The 20,744-nt window shown below is 40.7% G+C and overlaps 1 protein-coding gene across 1 annotated transcript in view; it reads right to left on the bottom strand.

Annotated features, from left to right (window-relative positions):
- Positions 1-238: 238 nt before the first annotated feature.
- Positions 239-20,744, bottom strand: part of SH3BGRL2 (SH3 domain binding glutamate rich protein like 2) — a 45,472-nt gene continuing 24,966 nt past the window's right edge. Inside the window, exons 3-4 of the mRNA XM_069804550.1 lie at positions 5,191-5,271; positions 239-4,062 (exon numbers count right to left, since the gene is read on the bottom strand). Of these exons, the coding sequence (XP_069660651.1) occupies positions 4,048-4,062; positions 5,191-5,271 (96 nt within the window). The 3' untranslated portion in view covers positions 239-4,047. The remainder of the gene's footprint in view (positions 4,063-5,190; positions 5,272-20,744) is intronic.

Here is a 20,744-nt window from a genome sequence, read left to right as displayed (position 1 = left end):
ATGTGTCTTTTGACTCAGGCCTCAAAATCCATTTACTGCATTATTAAAAAAGTAGCAATATAGAAACTACCCCTTTCTCAGTTCAAAGTTTAAGTGCATCTAGGAAGACCCTACAGAAACAGACCTCTTTCTGGCAAGGCACTATCCAGTAGTGTGTGGCACAAACAAAACCACCTCTATCAAAGCCACTGATACAGTGAATGTGCATGTGCACGTCAGCCCACACAGCAACTTTAGCTAGGTACAAAGATTTACAGTTTAATTCACACTGCTCTCCCTTTTAAAAAGTGGGATAGTTACAAGTATTAGCTAAAAATTGGGATCATTTGGTTCTCAAGCATACCTTTATATGCAAGCATTTTAAACAGAATTAAGAATTTGTTATTTCTTTCAATAAATGGCTCTATCTTCCACAGACCTTTTCAGTTACCTGATAGTTACATTTCATTATTACAAAACTGGTTTAAAAAATTCCGGATCATCCTGTGTAACAAACTAGAACTCTACTTGCTTTCATTACAAAAATAAGGCTGTCGACAACAGACCAAATTCACATTCAAGCAAAATATATACTTTTTTTTTTTTTAACTAGCCAGTTATAATTCAAAAGCACGTATTCTAAGGGACTTACAGTGCCAATCCATGCAAGCAAGCAGGATATCTTTGGAGCTAGTGTTGTCCTCCACACAACTGATTATGCCCACATGTGTGCTCTGAAATAAGCTAGGTTTACCTAACAGCTCTAACAGGACTAGCTCTCCACTGAACGGGAGACTTCTATTCTACAATTATCAAAATTCAAGAGGAGTTTTGTGAAACTAATTTCATCCCTGGAGAAATCAGTGTGGTTTTGCCTTTCACATCAGTAAGCTTGGGATTTCACCCAGGATTACTCATGTGTATAAACTTACACACTTAGGTAAGTTTTTTGAAGCTGGAACTTCAGGCAGTTCTCAAAGTTTACAACATATCAAGTACATGATAAATCCAGGATGGCTTCTCTGTAATCATCGACTGTGTAATTATGTAAATTTATATCTGTATTCATTTGCAAAGTTAAATATTTTTCTTTAATTTTTTTTAGGAATAGTTATATTGAACTTGGTGAAGTTAACAATGTACAGCTCCACCTTATGTCACATCCCCTTCCTATAGTGAGGTTCAAGTCTCATGGAAATACGGGATTGGAGACAAGAATGTCACAATAACTTACCACAGACTGCATAATTTTTAAAAATGCACATACATATATGTACATGCATGTTATCAACTCCCATTCAGGATTCCTCTAGAGAAGGTGCTGTAGCTAAGATTTTGATGATTAAATACAACCATGGACTTGAAATCTGTGTGTGCTCTTGCTCCATCTAGCCCTTTAACTTGAGCTGAGGAGGCACCAAAGGATCCAAAGAGAAACTGATTTATGGATGGAGTCCTTTAACATCTCCTTTACTAAAGCTTTCTTGCCTTTGTACTAGAGGGAAAAGCCATACAGCTGTAAGCAGTTTGTAGCTGAAACAACATGAACAGGAAGGTTACCTGTTCTTTACTCCAGCAACTGGTAGTCATGAATATTGTTCATGTCACACCTCTGTAGTCGTGAGTAAGCCATCGTCCAAAATCTGAGAGGCTACAGTTCCCCTATCGTTCAGCATCTTCAGCAGGGACTTGGATGATGACCTCATGTGCACCCTCAGCAAATCTGTGAACAACACCTGAACATGCTTCAGTGGTTGGTAACAGCTGGCAGAGCTTCAGTCCAGTGGCATCTCAATAACCTTGAGAACTGGGCTAGCAGAAACCTCATGAAGTTTGATAAGGACAAGTTCTGTCCTTGGGGGTGGCAAAGCATCTGTGTGGGCTGGGAACCGACTGACAAGAGTAATACCCCTGCTGAAGGGACCTGGGGATTTTAGTGAATGCCAGGTTGATCATAAGCCTGCAATGTACTCACTGTAAATAGGGGAAAGCATGCAGTGCCCTACTTCAGGAAAAATGTGGCCTGCAGGCGGAGTAAAGTTCGTATCTCCTCTGCTCAGCACCAGTGAGGCCACATCCAAAATATTGTTTTGGGACCTTCTCCCAGTTCCAGAGGAATGTGAACAAACTGGGAAGAGTTGCCCTCCACCAAAGCAAAGCAGCCAGGGGCCTAAAGCACACAGCCTGTGAAGAGTCTGGTAAGAAGGTGGCTAAGAGGTGATCTAATGGTAGCCTACAACTATCTTGAGGGCAGTTACAAAAAGGATGGTGCCAATCTCTTCCTGTCAGCGCCAGAAAACATAGCAAAGGCAGCAGCCACAAATTACAGCCTAGGAGTTGAGGCTGGACATTAAAAGTTTTCACTAGGAGAGTACTGCAGGACTGGCACAGGTTACCTAGAGGGTTATGAGATCTTCATCTTTGGATATTTTTAACACTCTGCTAGACAAACCCATATCTGATCCAAGCTAGTGTTGCTGTTAGCCCTGATTTTGACAGTGCTGGACCAGATGACCTCCAGTTGTCCATTCCAACTAACATGTCTCGGATACTGATTTTAACAGAACATGTGATTTGTTGCACAGTGTTGCCTTCTGACACTTTCTACAAGTTTGGCTTCCTTCAAGCCACACAGTCTAAGTGATGCTGTGATTGCAAAGAAGCTTTCCCACATAACGGTTGTCTTTCATTTACCCAAAGACATAAGGACATTTCTTGGAATGGCACTACCCTGTCATTATGAAATCACTTGAGTAAAAGCTACATTACAGCATAGCTGTTATTTTCCTAGCCAGACTTGATTCAAAATGCATAATGCAATTTGACGTCTGTCTAGAATGCATTTTGTCATGGTTATTGGCAAGTCACAGGCCTAAGTTCTGCTATGTGCATCAATGCAGTCCCACTGGAACAATCTCCACTTCCTTTACTTGGCTCCTGTTCCTCAGCTGAGCTGACCCTTGTGGCCTCATCCAGCAAAGCACACACTCAGCTTTCTCACTGTCTTTGAGGCACCTCCACATTTCCACACCGGGGGATATAACCAGGACAACAGCTGGGAGAGTTAGGTGTGCTCTTGGACCACGGCAGAGTGTTTAACCATCCATGTGACTGAGCCCTGGTTCTCAACGTATCCCCCTGACTCTCAAGTGGCTAATGGTGGAGCTTGAAGGTGGGTGTTACTAAAGTTAAACTCAAGGTTTTGGCAAAAATTCATTTTAAGACAGTCCAACTATAGAGCTCCAACTTTGGGTGTTGAGTCTTTCTCAGTTAAGAGATAACTTAATATTATCATTAGCTATGAGACCTCTTCTTCTGAACTACCCAGTATTTTCCATCAAGTGTTTTCCTGCACATTTCACCTGCATTTGGAACAGGAACCATGCCAAAATATTTTACTTTGGCACCTCCTCCATGATAACAACTGTTTTTAAACAGTCAGTTGCAATGTGCATCATTAGACAAATCAGGTTTTCACGAACAAGTTTAGCAGCCCATGTCTCTTACAATAAACATGATCTAGCATAAACATCACAATAAATACGTGTAGAGCAGAAATACGGCAGTTATCAGCTTAGACTGAGATCTTAAGATTGACAATTTTTACCTTCTGGATCATAGCCAGCACAAACATTCTAATAACCACCAGCACTCCAACTATCATGATGAGCTAACTTCAACTACAGTAGTTGAAAGAATTAAAAAGATAAGGAATCTGACTACATAAGTATATCCATGAACGATAGAAGCTCTACACCTCCACTCCTTATTCTCAAACATACGTGTCTGTTAGAGTATCAGTGCCAGTTGCAAAAACAACCCAAAGACAAAAGTGAAACATTAACAATGAGTATTTTTAAAAGGAAGATGAGTAGCCTGGCCTTAATCCTGGTTCATATATGTGTTATTAACTCCACATTATTGAGGAGCACCATCTCATGGCAAGCAGACTACTACTACTGATGCATGTTTGCTCTATCACAGTGATCCATTAGGGAAGCTGTTGTGTGCTGAAGAACAGGGTCATTCATCCAGGAGATGTGCTTGTCCATACTTCAGATAGGCTTTCTAGGGTTCTGACTCCTATTTAGAAGAAAACAGAAAAAAAGAAGATTATTAATACTATGAATACTTTCTCATCTCCTGTGTCAGTGATCTTCACACATAAGGTGCCCCTAACCCTGCTTCACACAGCAGCTGAGGATGCATCACTCTGAAGTACTACCAGAATGAAGCAGTGATCTGGCCAAGTTTATAGAGACACTCCTCCAGGCCCACAACAGGTTATTTCCCAGGAACAGAGCTGCATAGAAACTGCTATTTCTGATTGCAGTAGGACATCATCTTTTTCCTAGGACTAGTTCTTCAAGCTACAAAGCAAGGCAACCTGCCAAAATAACCTGTTTTTGCGGTTCCCTGCTGAGGTTCCCTCTCACTCCTGTCCCTCATGGGGGGTCCAGAAACAAATGAATTTCTGGAAGAAGAGGAACTCTACAGATACCCAAGAGCTAGCATCCAGGCCTGAAACAGTACTACTACCAAACACAGCTATATCTACAGTAGTAAAGGGAAGAAAAATCCTCCCCTATGTGTCTGACCTACTGCAGTCTCTTTGAACAAGTGTCCAGGCTTCCATATGGCAATAAAATCTCCTTTATTATACTGCCCTCAACAGAAAGATGTTATCTGGCTTTGTGTTCTGACCCGTATATATGTATTTGTTAAAACTGAATTCTTACCCAAAAAGTTGATAGAACTCCTGACTGCTTTAGCATTTCAGCATTTAAAAAAAAAAAAACAAACTAATGCCTAATGAATAAATGCTGTCCTGGTTGAGCCATTATGCCAGGCCAGCTCAGTAAGATGAAGTTTTGGTGACATAAGCTGCAGTGATTAAGATTCTAGTTCTGTCTTTGGTTATAATTAAGTCAGTTGCTTTCAATTTAGATTGATAATGTGAAGGAGAACATATTCTTTAAACTTAATTTATTTGCTGTCTCAAATTAACTCCCTTGTTTATGCTTGTTTTCATTTAAAATGCTTTGCTTCTCATTGCAAACGTTTCAATTACCTCATTAGCATTAAGTTGATATGGACAAGGTATGGATCAGGGCAGTGGTGCATCTGAACACATAGAGTTCTTCTGGTTCAAAGAAAATTCAATCTCAATATTTCAAGAATTCCATGAAAATTCTGCAATACTACACTGACCTTTGAGGCCAAAGTAGGTTTCAATCCAAGAAAGGAGAAGACAGTGTTGCTCTCCTTTGATTCAAAAAAGCCATCATAATCCTAGAAAGAAAAAAAAAAAAAGAGTCAACATTTGTATTCATGTTTTCCTGATTCATCTTACCACACCATGTATTAGACTAAAGGGTGATACATAACAATGCTCAGGAAAACACCGATACTTACCCACACACTCCTATGCAAACCTAAAAGCTATTCTAAACTGCAATGGTATCACTGACTACAATGGCAAAGAAAAACACATAAATTCTCTAACTACAACACCTTTCACTACTTTATTTGACAGGAAAATATAAACGTGGACTTGCATTAAAAGGAAATCTATTGTGGGTATATTTTAAAGGTATTTAAGTGCCTAACAATGCAAGTTAAGTTCCTGACCGGGTTTCCAATTTGCATTTTAGCTAACAAAATACTTCCTAAGATGGAAACATCCAAGAAGTAGTCCTAAGGCAGCTGAACTCTTTGTTTCTTCTGTGGTGGAACAGAGACTTCATCATCATTGTATCCTTCGAAATCAGCAATCATATCTCAGCCCTGGACAGCCAACCACACAGATAAATATAAAATGTTACCATAAAGAAACTTCTTGTATAGAAGGACAAAAAACAAGCTTCATTATCATGATTAAGTCCCTTTTAGGTTTCAGCTGCTTATGATCAGGTTCTGATCTTGAAGTGTTACTACTACTTTTACTGATTTGTTTATTGCATTGGATACCTGCTACTCTCCTATCATCAGATGAGCTGACAATATTCAGTTCTCAAGGGAAAAAGAGAAAAACAGAGTACAGTTTAGTGAACGGATTTGGCATATGGCAAGAAGCCAAGAAGTTTCAGGTTCTCTTTGTGGTTTGACAAAGATTTCCTCTATGACCGCTAGCAAACAATAAAACACCCAGTTCAGACTCTTTTCCTCCACCACGTAACTGCAAAACGGAAATATTAATCCTTGCTTAACCACTTCTGACATGTAAAATACTCTGTAAATGTCAGGAAATTTCAGGTATGTGCTCATCACTACATAGCAATTGTCTCTAAATATCTAAGATTAGTAGTTACACTTGAAAGCATTCAACAAGAGAAATCCCTTTAAATATTGACTATACACATACATGCTTTCAATACAGAATAGTAACACGCAATCTCTGTGCCTCCACATGCTTCCCATCTGTGTAACAGTCATTCCCAATGCACCCAACCCCCGAAGTTAGCACTTCTTTGGCTCCTAAACTCTAATCTCATTACTTTTTGAGAGCTCATCTCTCACTGTTACAGTTTCAGGTGCTTTCCCTGAAATTGGATCTCAATTTTTCCCCAGCAGCAGCTGCTTTGCCCACTTGCATCCTACTCCTGCCTTCTCTTGAACCTGTAACCTCACAAACCACCCCACAATCACAGGGGACCATGTAAAATAAACAGAAGAAGCTCTAATTGAAAAGCAGAAATCTTTCTCTGATCTGGCTGTTCTTGGAAGGCCATCATAGGATATGCAAAGATTAGGAACCTTCTTTTATCTTCCAACCAGAGTTTACTCATGTCTAACCAATATTCACTTGTGCTTACATTTTGGCTTCTCAGATCTTGAGCAGGAAGCAAAAATGGGCTGGGCAAACATTCTGCTTCCTAGAATTTCACAATCCAGCGTGAATCCCTCAATAGCCCTTCATCCCACCTGCCAGACCCAATTGTAAGATATACCAAATTATATCCTTGCAGAAGGGTGGTTGGTATTTTGTGAAATAACTTTGTAAGGAGAGTATGTGCTTGTAGATGAAGACTTTACTTCTCTTTGTTCTCTTTTTTTCTCTCCACCAACATAAAATAAAAGATTGTTTGGACAGAAAATACATAGTCACTATAGCAAGGATAATATACCTCCCACGAGATCCATAATCATCCTGCAGATGTGCAGAATTTCTCTTAAAACCTTTATGGTGCACTAGACAAAGATGCTTTCCCAGCATTTCCATAATGATATACTGCTATACCAATGTGAACACTACTGTCCTAGCAAAGTGATACTTTGCATAATCATTCAAATACCCTTAGTCCAGAAAAAAACATAGCTGCACAGAGGCAGTTTCCCAGCCTAACCCTCTATACTAAAAGCATCGGCCCTGAAAGACACAGAGAGGCCAGCAGGAATCTATGATGGTCATCAGGCCCCAGACATATTAGCTGACTTAAGTAGAAAGAGTAAACATTCTTAAGGTGTCTTTTTGTTATCATCTTCGTAAAATATGGCATATTGCTGTGCTATAGACTAGGGCAATAAGTCAACATTCCAGGACTAAGCTTTATGTCTACTCATCCTTTCAGTTTCCATACACATGCGTATATCTACGTATATACACAGAGAGAGAGCGCACATGCATTTTTTCTATCTGGTTTTCAGTTCCATGGTTTTCTCTATATGCAATACATAATTTCCAAGGAATACCATCTACTCACTTCACTCTATGGGAAGAGGCAAGTTTATTTGCTTTCACAACCAGGGGAATGAAACACATCAAAGAATAAAGCAGTTCTGGAGCAAAGGAAGGTAGAATCTCCTGCAATAATCAGCATCATAGACTGGAAAACAGGCTTTGCAGACAGATGCTGCTTATCTTTATGAGCACAGAACTATTACCTTTACTGTTTAAAATGCTAACATATGAAGATATTAGACACAATTTTAAGTTCCCTCAGTGTTAATTTTAGGTATGGTATGGTCTGTTTTACCAAACTTTGAAATTAAACATATAATTAAACAGAGGAAATAGACATTTTTGCATCAATTCAAAAAAAAATCATTAAAGGTGATGAACTGGTGCTAATTTCTGAATTAACATAAATTTACAATTAATAGCCAGAAAGTAAATCCAAATAAAATAGACAGACCTCACAACTAAGCCATGGCATAAGCTGAAACAGTACTGAAAGCAGCCCCAGCAATGCCATGGATTAAAAAGGGACAATGTAATCATTGAATACCTAGAGGAGTAGTAAGTAATACTGAAGGTCTGCAGAAGGATGTTTGATTAAGCCCTGGACCTCTGCGAATGAGACTCAAAAACTGCATGGATGCTGTTAAACCTGGAAAAGGTCCAGCCTGACTCTGCTAAAGCACATGAAAAGTCATGAGGGACACAAGCTATATAAGCAACATGTGGAGACAGCGCCTGATCTAACTGAGAAATAACCTTAATTTTCTCCACTGGGTTCATCTACAAGTAAGTCACACTGTCTCTGGAGCTGAAGGTAGGGGAGCAGCGGATGAGTACAACCCACAGTGAGAAGAACAAGGGCACCTCCCCTTTAATATCAGGGCAAGGTTAAATTGCCTTAAGCTGCTCATTACAGCCCTGTCATCTGTAAGCAGCCAACCTGTGGGCAGGCAGCTATTGCAAGCATTTCTGCAGCAGCGTGGCTCAAGACAGACATCATTTTCACTCCCTGCCAGGAGCACCCGTTCCTCCTAAGCACACAGGCAGTTTTCATGAACCCCCAGACACCTGTTTGTCTCAACAGTTTGTCCAAGGAAGGCTCTCTGTTTGTTCGGGTGAGTCATCATCTCATTGCTGTTCTGAGGTTCTCCTGAAGTGTGTTAAGCCCAGCACTTCAAATAGCTCTAAAACCATCACTAATCTAAGATCATGGTTTTTTCATTCTTTGTTAATAAATTGGAAAGAAAAACAGGGCAGGGAAGGATTCACAGCCTGAAAATAATGTCATAAGAAATAAGGCTGCATTCCTGGCTCTGACAATGACTTTGTGACTCAGCTAATCCACCAATCTGTGAACATCTGTTTACCTCAACCTCTGTAAAGTCATCTAAGACTTAATCATAAAAAGCTTTCTGCAAATGCTAGTTATCAATTTTTACTTCCAGAAGTACCCAGGCCTGATTTAGTATGTTTTTTCCACATTTTACATCAAACATGGATTCACTTGCTGAAAAACTCGTGAAGGTTAAACAATGAGCTAAACTGAGTAAGTGTAGGTTTGAAAGAGCACAAAACCCAATGAACTGATTGATTTTAAAAGGAGCAGAATATTTAATAACCAGAAGAGATTATCCACCAGAAGAAATCTCCCCGATGTTTTGAAATATCTGCATTGCAAAACATATTAAAATGCTATTGACTTCTTACTTTCATGGGGGTGGGGGGAAGAAGCATGATGCTTTTAGATAAAGTAGCAGTAAAATTTTAAATAGGAGCATTTTCCTACTAATCTCTGCAATGAAAACATATGATCCCAAAATATTCAAATGTGACAAAAATGTTATAAAAATGCATAATAGTCCTATAAAAGATGAAATAAATCACTTCAGTATGGTAGTTTCTTAAGAGATTTTTGAGAAGCATGATCTCAAGGACTCATCAGTTGTGCTTTGGCATGTGGTACGAGTTCAAAGTGGGCATCCCTGGCTTTCCCTGTAACACAGGTGAGGTAACAGATGTTCCAAAAACATCCTGCCTTTGACCTTACCTTTATAAGGAGAGAAAGTCTGTGCAGATTTGGGCCAGATATATAAAGACAGTAAATCCATGGGTGAGGACATGAAAATTCTTGTATCACATAAAGAACATCCCACTGCCACCTGCAGTAGATGCTGAGGCTGAAGAAGGAAAATGGTGCCAAGCTCAGTGGAAGCTGAGAGCTTCATGCACAGGCAAGAGCCCAACGTACTTGCGAGCCAATGGGTTCCACTTAGAAAAACTCCGTGGGATACTCTGCCTCCCACAGAGGAAGGGCAGCACCATCTGTGTTTTTGGCAAGGCCATGGTTCTCTGTTTCTGCACCAGGCTTCACCACAGGTAGCAAGTTACTTCAATCCCTTTGTCACTGTTCCAAGCAGCTCTACCAAGCCAGCGGGCACCGTGGCTTTGCTGGGATCAGCTGAGCAGCGCTGTCTTGCCCCTGTGCAAGAAAGCGGCTCCCACTGATGCCCTGGAGGCATTCAGAAAGCAGCTGTTAAGCTAAAAATATAGGAGCAGGGCAAACTGCCACCCACTGCCCCACTTCAAAAGGCAACTATGTACACAAATATAATTTTGACTGTATCACTTTAAATTATGATCCTTGGTGCTTTCCAGAGCTGCTAATTACACATTATTAATGTATAAAATTCTGGCAACATCAGTAGCTGATTAAGGCTACTGAAACTAAGGGGACATAGAGACAGTGGACATGAATCATCAGTGACACATAGATGCTCAATCCCTCTGGAAAAGTTGAAAAGCCAAAAATACAGGTGATAAATCACAAAGACGAGGGTATGAAAGGTTACCAAGAATGACAAATGCCAGTTAGGAGAAAAAAATATATCTCAGGATGGTTTGAGGGGATAGATAAGTGACAGGAGTATAAATAAGGTAAGTAAAAAGCTATTTCAAGTCAGAAAAGGCTTCTTAACAGGATAACAGCCATCTGACTGCTTTAGGCCTGGCTCCTCACCCTTAAAGTCAATGGCAGCTTGATCACCCACCAAGTAGTCTGAGCAAGATACAGACCCTTTGTTTTACCACCAGAACAGTTACAGCATTAAAGATGCTCTAAGAGCTACCGGGGAATGGATTAGCTGACCTAGTAAGCTCTTGCTTTGTTGAAAACAAACAAAGCTAACTACTGAAGTTTCAACAGCTCACCTATAGACAAGCAAAATCTTGCTGGCCTTGCATGGAATAAAGCTCTTCTTTGCTTTCCCTGCTCCTGCTGAGTGACTCTAAACCAGCATAGAGAGGCAGGCCATGGCTGCAAAGGTCTTCAGGAGCAGTTACCCCAGGTGGTAATGGGAGGAAGGCTATGAAGCTCACTGTGGTGGCAGGACAGTTGGTACTAGATGTAGAGCTCAGTGGACCCATGGAGCACATTGCCAGAGCACACTAAAGATGCTAAATATTTACATGGCTTCACCAGAAGGCTGAAGTTCATGAAAGAGAAATGTAGTAAGAATTACTAAATACGTTAAAGTGATACTTGTTTCAGAAAAACAGCTAGAGATAGGGAACATACATACTCAACAGAAGTATTTTATATGCTTGAGTTGCTTGTAGTCTTTACTAGGCATATGCTTATGGCCACTGTTGGGACAAAACTGGGCGAGATGGACCTTCAGACTCACATTTAAGGCCACTTATGTTATCTTAAGGTGTATCTTACACAAAGTTTTAAAATAATCAGCAAAGTCAAGTGATACTGTCCACTTAGTATGCTGGTAAAAGAAAAAAAAAACCCGAAACACAAGCCTCACACTTACATAGCTTTGTTTTCAAAACCTGAATCCTTGCAGTTTTTCCTGAAACTAAAATGTGCTGTGGTTGCTTTGCACCTCTTTAAAACCAGATTAATCAAAGACAGGAGAACTCTCTTAATGTCTAGTTTATGCAGAAATCCCAACAGCCATCCCCTGCCCAAACGCTACAGTAAACTAAGAGCAGCTTAGTCTTTGAGATAGTGGACAAGCATTCAGGAAATTGGGATTTAACTCCTCATTATGACACAAATGTTTTATGTCCTTCTGGCATTCATGTGGGTTTTACGTCAATTTACTTCAGTAGGAAAACTGTTGGTCCTTGGGAATTCCTTCCTCTTTAGAATCACGCTTCCAGGGTAGCTCCTCCTTCTCTCAGCAGCAACTGCCAAGTTCACAAAGCTCAACTTGGCTACAGCAGTAGCTGTATCCCAACTGTGATGTGGAAACCTTAAGTGTGGTGTATTCCTGGTGCTGGGAAACCAGATCACTATAGTGATGTGATTACAGACACTGCCATAATTAATTTGGCTCAGCACTTTGTTAAGCAGGTACACTGAGGCTTGTTTAAATAAACACTGTCACTGCTGGGAGAAACTATCTACTGCACATCAAAGTTAAAATTGGCAGTACTGCAGATCAGCATAAATAATTATTTGTGCTTCAAAGAACATAACACAAGCGTGATGGCATTGGGTCAAAGTAAAACATTAACACAAAGTAGATTTCATTTACAATTAGCAATTATACAGACACTGTCTATCCATTACTGCAACTAAGATTGGGAGAACATTATATCTAATGAAGTTTCAAAGACAGTAACTGTGAATAAAATTCCTTCCAGTAAGTTTCTTTAAATGAGCAAGTTGGCTTTGTTGCTGTTTGCTTTTAGTTTGCAACAAGAGAAAGAGCTTGTTAAACATGTCAGACAAGTCCTTATTGCTTACCACACCAAGAAGCAGAAAACCAATCCTTACCACACTAAAAAGCAGAAAAACAAGGAACCTACCCCAGTGTAGCTTGCACTGCTTTTCACAGGTTTTTTAAAATGCACTTATTGGACAGTACTTAAAGATTAGTCTATTGGCATGCTGTTTGAATTTGTTTCTCTTTGTCAATATTTTTTTAATATATGATTATGATCTCTCTATTCTTCTAATATAAGGGGCAATGTAATAGTTGGGGAACTCATAATTTAAATGCATTGAATCAGCACTTTGCTACTGACTGAGTTAATACTGTATGCTATTGAGAATGAGCTGTTAGCATCCTTCCTGAAAAGGGCAGTTCAGTTCTCTAGAACAGATGACATTCATTTACTGATCTGATTAGGATTACAATGGAAAACTCTTACTCAGCACATCTCTCCTTGGAGAATGAGTGTGTGTGCATGCGTGAGGGGTTTTTGATATTATATAAATACACAAAAATAAGAAGATCTTTTCTGCACAACACAGGACAATCTAAACATGACAGTTTTCAATTACCTAACCTTCTGATAAGATTTCTGCACAGGATTTTTAAAAAGCTTATACAATTGACTCTACAAAGCAACCTGTTACTTCTCTCCTAAGGGCCAGATGTTTATTTCAGTAATCTCTTCAGTTGTAGGCTTCCAGAAACAAAGGCTTTAATAAAAGGGAGCAGATGTCAGCTACAGCTGTATTGTTTGGACAGTACACGACAAACTCAGGCTGATGCGGTGTTTGACATTCATTCAGCAACTGTGACAGGGTACACAGACATCAACTATCTAAGAACGGATATCCCTCACCTCTAAGACAGGGAGTCCAAGTGCAGAAGGGCTTCCCCCAGCTAAGCACTGAAAACCTCAAACTGGCGTACTGCCCACCTGGGGCAGGGGAATATTCAGGGGAGTCAGTGGCAGAATCAGTATGTACTATGAATGATAACAGGTGCCACGTCCCCCTTTTGTGCACATTCCAGCTCATCATGTTATTTTACAAATTGTTTGGATAAGAATATTATCAAATCAGACCACAACAGGAATTTGAAAAGAGGGAGGGATGGAAATGTCAGGGAATTAACTATGGTAGTCATCCTTTTACATGAGGTCATGGCTAAAAGACATAAATTGACCATGCTGCACAGAAGCTCTGCATGCACATATTTTAACTTGGACACACTTTAAGGTAGCTGTAACTTTACAAGGGACATGACAACCACATGTTGGTTGGTTTTCCTCTTAGAGCATTTCATTCATATCAATATTAGGTGATATCTCAGAGCGCTAAATGAAATACGGATTTTCCCCTTCCATTTGTTTCTTTTAGGAATTAGACACTCGTAGAATCACCTTTCAACATTTCCTTTGTTTTCTGTGGTTCCTTCAGAGAAGAACAGAAATGGGAAGCTAGTAAAGAAAGAAAGCCACACTAATTGTAATGGCATTGCAATGTATTAACACCATTTTTACTTATAAATTGATTATAATTTCGCTGTATCTTCAAAGTGTTTCTTAGAAAATAATTACGTTAGCATGGTTACTAGTGGAACAGTGGTGCACTGAATCACTTATTTCATCCTGGTTGTTCTCTGACAACAACCATGGCCTTCTCTAGATATTGTTCCAATATACAGCTACATCCATACTCTGTGTAATACTATGTGCCCTCAAAGTATTACTGCTACTTAGTATTTCTTATTCTTTCCTCATATATCCCATATACCATGTATCCTGTATTTTAGTAGAACTGGCCCTTTGTAAAAGACTTCAACCAAAGTAGTCATGACACCTTCAAGAATAAACCCCTTTTATTCAAGAAAGTGTGGCACAATAGGAAGTTTCCATTCCACTTCCTAAAGAGCCTGTATCCTTCCCTTCCAACACTCCACTCACAGGAGCCATCCCACCATGTCTCTGTGGTGCCAATAGGACCATAGCCCTGCAGGCGGGCACACGTCTCTAACTCCTCTTGTTTATTCCTCATGCTATGTGTGTTTGCATAGAGGCATTTAAGCTGGGCCCCTGATGAGGCTGGTTTACTGGCTGGAGTGTCTGGAATTCCTTTGTGTGGCTCTTCAGGTGCTCCCTGCTGACCTGTGATCCCCCTCCAGGCTCTGGGCATCTATTGCTGGCACTGGCATCAAACTGGTAGGAGTGGGATGGATTGAGGTTCCCCCGCTGCCAGCAACTTCAGTTTAAAGCCATCTTCACCAGCTTGGCAAGTTCTAACTATTCTGAGAAGGACAAAATTCTTGGATTATTTTATTTTTATTGAGTTGCTGAGCTTCTATTTTTTAAACCCTAACACTTGGCAGGCTGGCTACTCTACATTTTGCCTATGGTACCACACTCCCCTTTATTAAGTACATATCACACAGAACTAAAGCTCTTTACCTCAGGACACAGAAAAGCAGTGGAGAAGTGGACAGCTAAAGCATAGGCACAGCCTGTTAAGTTATAACCATAAAGACCTTGTGAATGGTCTGAACAGTGTCTTGCCAAAATGAAGAAGACACATGGGCAGGGGTTGCCTTCCAATACCAGCTCTGCTTTCTATATTCCTTGCTTGAGAAAAGGGCTTAATCAGGAAGATGAACAGTGCTGTGTCACTGGCCTCAAATTACTCACATTCAGCCTAAGTCTGTGGATGCCTGTGAGCCACAAACTACTCCAATACAACTGCAAAAGGTAATTAAGAACGATTTCAAACCAACAGCTTAAATTGGCCATACAGGAAACTCTACCTCTAATGGGAAAAATAATTAATCAAGAAAGTTTCAGCATCATCAGTCATTAATAGCTGTTATATGCTCTCTGAGCAACTCACACTAACTTTTACCTAGCAAGATTATCCCTCTTCTAAAGACAGACCCAGACCACCAAGATGCTAAGTGAGTCGGGTAAGACATCTCCAAGGGTGGAGGGAACTGAACTTAGACTTGCTGAATACCAAATTAGTCTCACAACTGCTCTAGCTCCTGAAGTAAAGATACCACAGCAGGCGTGCTAAGGTGAATTCTGCCACGTTGACTGAGGATCTAGAGAGACAGAGTTCAAGCTCTCTGTATCTGTAGGCACAAGAATAATGACAAACTCCCCAATGACAGACCAGGGCAGAAACTCTGATGTGCCTCTAGCCAGTCTTCTTAAATCCTTTCTTTCTTCTTCTTTCTCTGATCAGTGAGTAGTTACTGATTTGTCATTTGACACATATAAAAAAGGAAGAAAACCAAATGTGTATGAATCTTTCCAGTATCTTTAAAAACAACAGAAGAGACTGATACTTAACAGTGCAAAGAAATCAGTGCCACAGTAATTGCCTGTGCACTGAATAGTTTCTCAAGAACACTGCACCTCTTTCAACAGCCTATTTTATTTCTTTCTTGTCTATAGGCCTTCACTGTTTTGATGGAGTTGATAGCCATATATTACATTTCAGGGAAGGACAATAAATATCACATATCTCTGTCTCTACTGCTGCCCACTAGGCACTCTATCAGGACTTACCCTAACACTCTAAACCATATGAGCAGGTTCCAAGAAAAAAAAAACAAGGAAAAAAAAAGTCAGCCTGCTTTGTAAATATTTTCCCTTCAGCTCAAACTCTCACCTGGAAACAGATTTATTTTTAATTTTGATTGGACTACATTTCAGGCGATCTCACATCAGTGGCATATTTCTGCATATAAAACTGCTACTGTTTCAAAGTGCTAACTTGCAGCTTTGTAAGGTTAAAATAAGAGAGCAGTTTCACTAGAAAGTGGAGATTTCCAATCTTCTGAAAAATCCAGGAGTCACTTCTAGTCTAGGAAGTGTTGTGTATTCAGTTGTGGAGATTTCAGAGAAAGCAGAAGAGGGAGGTGTGAGGCACAGGCCTAATTTCAGATATCACTTTTCCAGCATTTCTTGCTTTCTGCTTTAAGAACTCTCATGTCCAGTGTTCTGGCTACTGCAGATCCTGTTTGGATACATGTACCTATGGCTCCTCACCTACCATGTGAAGAAGCTAGAGCCCCAGCTGGGGGCTGCAAATTCCACCCCAGAAGCCACATGCCCAAAATTGCAGTGCATTAGGCATTATGCTATACTACCTTTGTGAATCTGGCCCTAATGCACCAATCTGCAGTGATCGCTCCATCTGCCTGGACTTTCCATGGTCTGTGTAAAAAAGGTAACAGTAAGTAAGGATAAGTAATTATTTGTCATTCTTTTAAATAGTGTTTTTAATCTGCAGGATACTTAATAGTTACTACATACTACATAGTACTATGTTGGATCCTACCAGCAGTACTTTAGAAAAATCTGAATAACTCACATGCAAAATCACCAATCTGGCTGTGTAAATAAATTTACAGTGGGAGGAAGAGCATTTAGAAATGTTTCTGTAACCTTGAAAGCAAAGGATTTAGTTAGTGAAAACTCAGAAAATTAACTACAATCTTCATGTTTTTACTGTGTCCAGCTGGGACGGAGTTAACTTTCTTCACAGCAACCCCTACGGTGCTGTGATTTGGATATGTGACTAAAACAGCTTTGACTGATAACCCACCAATGTTTTGGCTATTGCCAAGCAGTGCTTGCACAGCATCAAGGCCTTCTCTGGTTTTCACTCTGCTCCCCCCTGCCACCCCCAGACAATAGGCTGGGAGTGGGCAAGAGGCTGGGAGGAAACACAGCTGGGACAGCTGACCCCAACTGGCGAAAGGGATGTTCCATACCATATAAATTAATGCTGATAAAAAACTGGGGAGTGTTTGTCTTCCCAGGTAGCCATTGCTTGGAGACTGGCTGGGCACTGGTCTGCTTTTAGGAGATGGTGAGTGATTGCATTTGCCTCACGTGGGATTTTTCCCTTTCCTTCACTTATTAAACTGTCTTTATCTCAACTCATGAGTTCTCTTGCTTTTGCTCTTCCTATTTTCTCCACCATCCTGCTAGGGGAGTAGGGGGAAGCAAGCAACTGTGTGGTTGCTGGCTGGGGTCAACCCACAACAGTCCTTTTTGGCTCCTCAACAGGGACTCAAAAAGGTTCAAGATAATGACAGATTTGATATGGGTGTGCTAGACTGAATTTACAGCTGTTACACCTGTTTAGCTGTTACTTTGCAGGCTGTTACTTCATGTTGCTGGTCACAATGTTGACTCACTTGTTCTTGATGCTGATTTGTTTTTTCCTTCAGTTGCTCTGTTGCTTGCTCGTCTTCTTCCTGTACATCAAACTCAAGAGCTTGTTAATGGCTGTTTTCAGCTTTTGCTGTTTGCCATGTTGTTTATCACTTTCTTTTGCTCTGCCTGGGAGAGCCATGATATAAGTATTGGCCTTGAGCCTAATCTCGTATTTGGCCCCTGCACTGCTCCCATCCAAGTACTCTGGGAACCATCTCGTGGGGACAATTAGCAATCACACCTTTCTCCTCTTCTCCTCCAGGAACTACTTTGTGGACAAAATGAAGAATGGCATCTTCCTCTTCTCCTCCAGCACAGAGGTTTCCACCCTTGTTGCAATGGCCCTTCAGTTTCTTTAACATCCCAATGTAACCACAGGTTGTATTGGTGTGTGCGGTGACACTGATTTTGGCTTTTCATATGGTTAACCAACCAATTGGGAATGTCACACAGGAATGTGTCCTGAGGCAACCAATTCCCAGCTGGCAAGGTGTATGGGAGAATTTGGGTAGGTGCCTAGAGGAGTTTTCACCTCCAGTGGTTTGGGACTTCACTCCTGAACAGATGTGAAATCCTGTTGAATTGGCAGGCCACTTCAAGGAAGGATGCCTTGCATATACCATAAAGACACAAGTTTCAGCACTGTGTTGGGGCCTCTGCTCAAAGGAATGAGAGGGTCTCTGGATCTGAGTACACATAAACAGACACTGTGAGGGTCTTTGGATCTAAGGACACACAAACAGACACTGTGCCTAAATCAGAAATCCAACCCTCATCTACAACAGTTCTTCCTGCAGTCAAGAAGAAACAATGGAAGTTAGTAAAGGAGACAGAACCCCCTCCTGAGAGAGAGAGCAGGAAGAAGAGATCATGGACTGGCCAGAAGGCAGACATTTCGAAGCATCACCCAAGGAGGTGACTCATGCCAAAGAGGCCCCACTGTATAATAAACTACCAGAAAATGAAAAACAATATGCTCTGTTTACTGATGGGTGCTGCCCTATTGTGGGAAAACATCCGAAGTGGAAAGCTGCTGTGTGGAGTCCCGCAAGACAAGTCACAGAAACTATCACAGGCAAAGGCAAATCGAGTCAGTTTGCGGAAGTGAAAGCCATCCAGCTGGCCCTAGACATTGCTGAAAAAGAAAAGTGGCCAGTACTCTATCTCTACACTGACTCATGGATGGCAGCAAATGCCCTGTGGGGGTGGCTACAGCAATAGAAGCTGACTAACTGGCAGCACAGAGGTAAGCCCATTTGGGCTGCTGCACTGTGGCAAGACATTGCTGCCCAGGTAGAGAACCTTGTTGTCAAAGTACATTACGTAGATACTCACATGCCCAAGAGCCGTGCCACCGAAGAACATGGAAATAAGGATTCAGGCAGACCAGGCTGTCAAAACTGAAATGGCTAAGGTGGACCCGGACTGGGAATGTAAGGGCGAGCTATTCATAGCTCAGTGGGCCCATGACACATCAGGGCACCTAGGAAGAGATGCAATGTATAGATGGGCTCGTGATCGAGGGGTGGACCTGACCACTGAAGCCATTGAACAGGTTATCCATGAATGCAAAACATGCACCATGATCAAACAAGTCAAGTGGGTGAAGTCTCTCTGCTGTGGAGAACAGTGGCTGGGAAAGACAGTGTGAGTTACTCCTCCCTCAGGAAAAGGTAAACCCGTTCGTGGGGTTACTTTTGCTCAAGGGCCAGGGTGCAGTTGGTGGGTAATGCAGGAGAATGGGGAAGCCCAGTGTGTACCTCAAGGAGATTTAACCTTGGGGGAAAATAATCCATGATTTGAGTTGTATGTCATAGCTGTATGTCAAAGTACTACAGCAAGAGTCACTAAAACTGAGAATGAACCTTGTAAGGAACCGGGCAAGACACAACTGGTTTCAATGCCCAACAATCCAACCCAACACACCAGCTCCTATTAAGGCTCTACTTGTCCTTTTTTTTTTTTTTTTCCTATCTTTTCCAAATTATCTCCACTTTACTTTTCTTTACGCAAAGTGCACGAGTTCCCTCTTGGAACACGCACTAGGCGCTAACATTTCCTTACTCTTACATAGCACTAACTAGAGCAAGATAACTGTAGTAATTTCAGATTTACACTACTGTAAATTAGAAGAGCAGGTTCATGTGTCTGGTTTGTCTGAAACGTAGACTCTCTTCTCACACGCTTACAATGTTATAGCAATGTCACTAAGATGAAACAACAGATTGTAAAGTCATAAAAATATGTACATTATCATAGTGTCAGTGCTATGACACAGCACTGGATTATCAGTAAAATGATTTGTGTTCTTGTGTGCTCACAGCTCTTATCTTGTTCGCAGGAAATAAAAATGGTTCTTGCTGAGTACTTTATTTCAAAACCCATTAGCAGAACTTGTTACTGAAAAATTGGGGAGTGCATCTCAGAAGATTGAGAAAAGGAGAAGATAGATTGATGATTATATTTGTGATTACATCGACTCAGAAAAATTTCAAGGTCTTGCTCACCCTTCAAAACATGGAGTTTGTCTGTTGGTACCAGAAGGACCCCTCCCGCTGTGGTACAAGACATTTTGTGAACTAGTAAGCATTGGTTATCTTTTTGTACCTTTCTCCCCTCTTACACCAGCTATCCCATGTTCAATTGGCTGACACCAATCTATTTTGGGTACTTACTGAAAACACTGAAGACAAACTTCCTCTATATTACAGTTACATTCTGATAAGTGATTATTTCAAATGGTAATGTCCTAGCTAGAAAAATCTATTCTCAGATAATACCCTTGTGTGCATTGCTGAGTTTTTCTACTAAAGAGAAAATGGGGAGAAAAAAAAGACAAACTATTAATGCTTTTACTCACACAGAAAAAACAGTATGGCTATGAACATGACATTGAGTCATGGCTTGCACACCATATGTTTCTGAACCTCTGTTGAAATAACATGAACAAAATAAAAAGTGTACCTATTTTGCTTTGCCTTGTCTAGTCCTCATACTTTTAGAGGAACAGCAATGGATCTGATCAGTTTGTATTGTAAGTAAGTTAAGTCTGTATTGTCAGTAACAATGTATAAGCCACAGTAAGTACATAGGCAATTTCCTGGTGAGACTGTAGAACTGGCCAGCAGAAAAACAGAGA

This window comes from Haliaeetus albicilla, chromosome 17 (genome assembly GCF_947461875.1).
Source record: "Haliaeetus albicilla chromosome 17, bHalAlb1.1, whole genome shotgun sequence".
Classification (NCBI taxonomy): domain Eukaryota; kingdom Metazoa; phylum Chordata; class Aves; order Accipitriformes; family Accipitridae; genus Haliaeetus; species Haliaeetus albicilla.
This window is presented reverse-complemented; position numbering and strand designations above follow the sequence as displayed.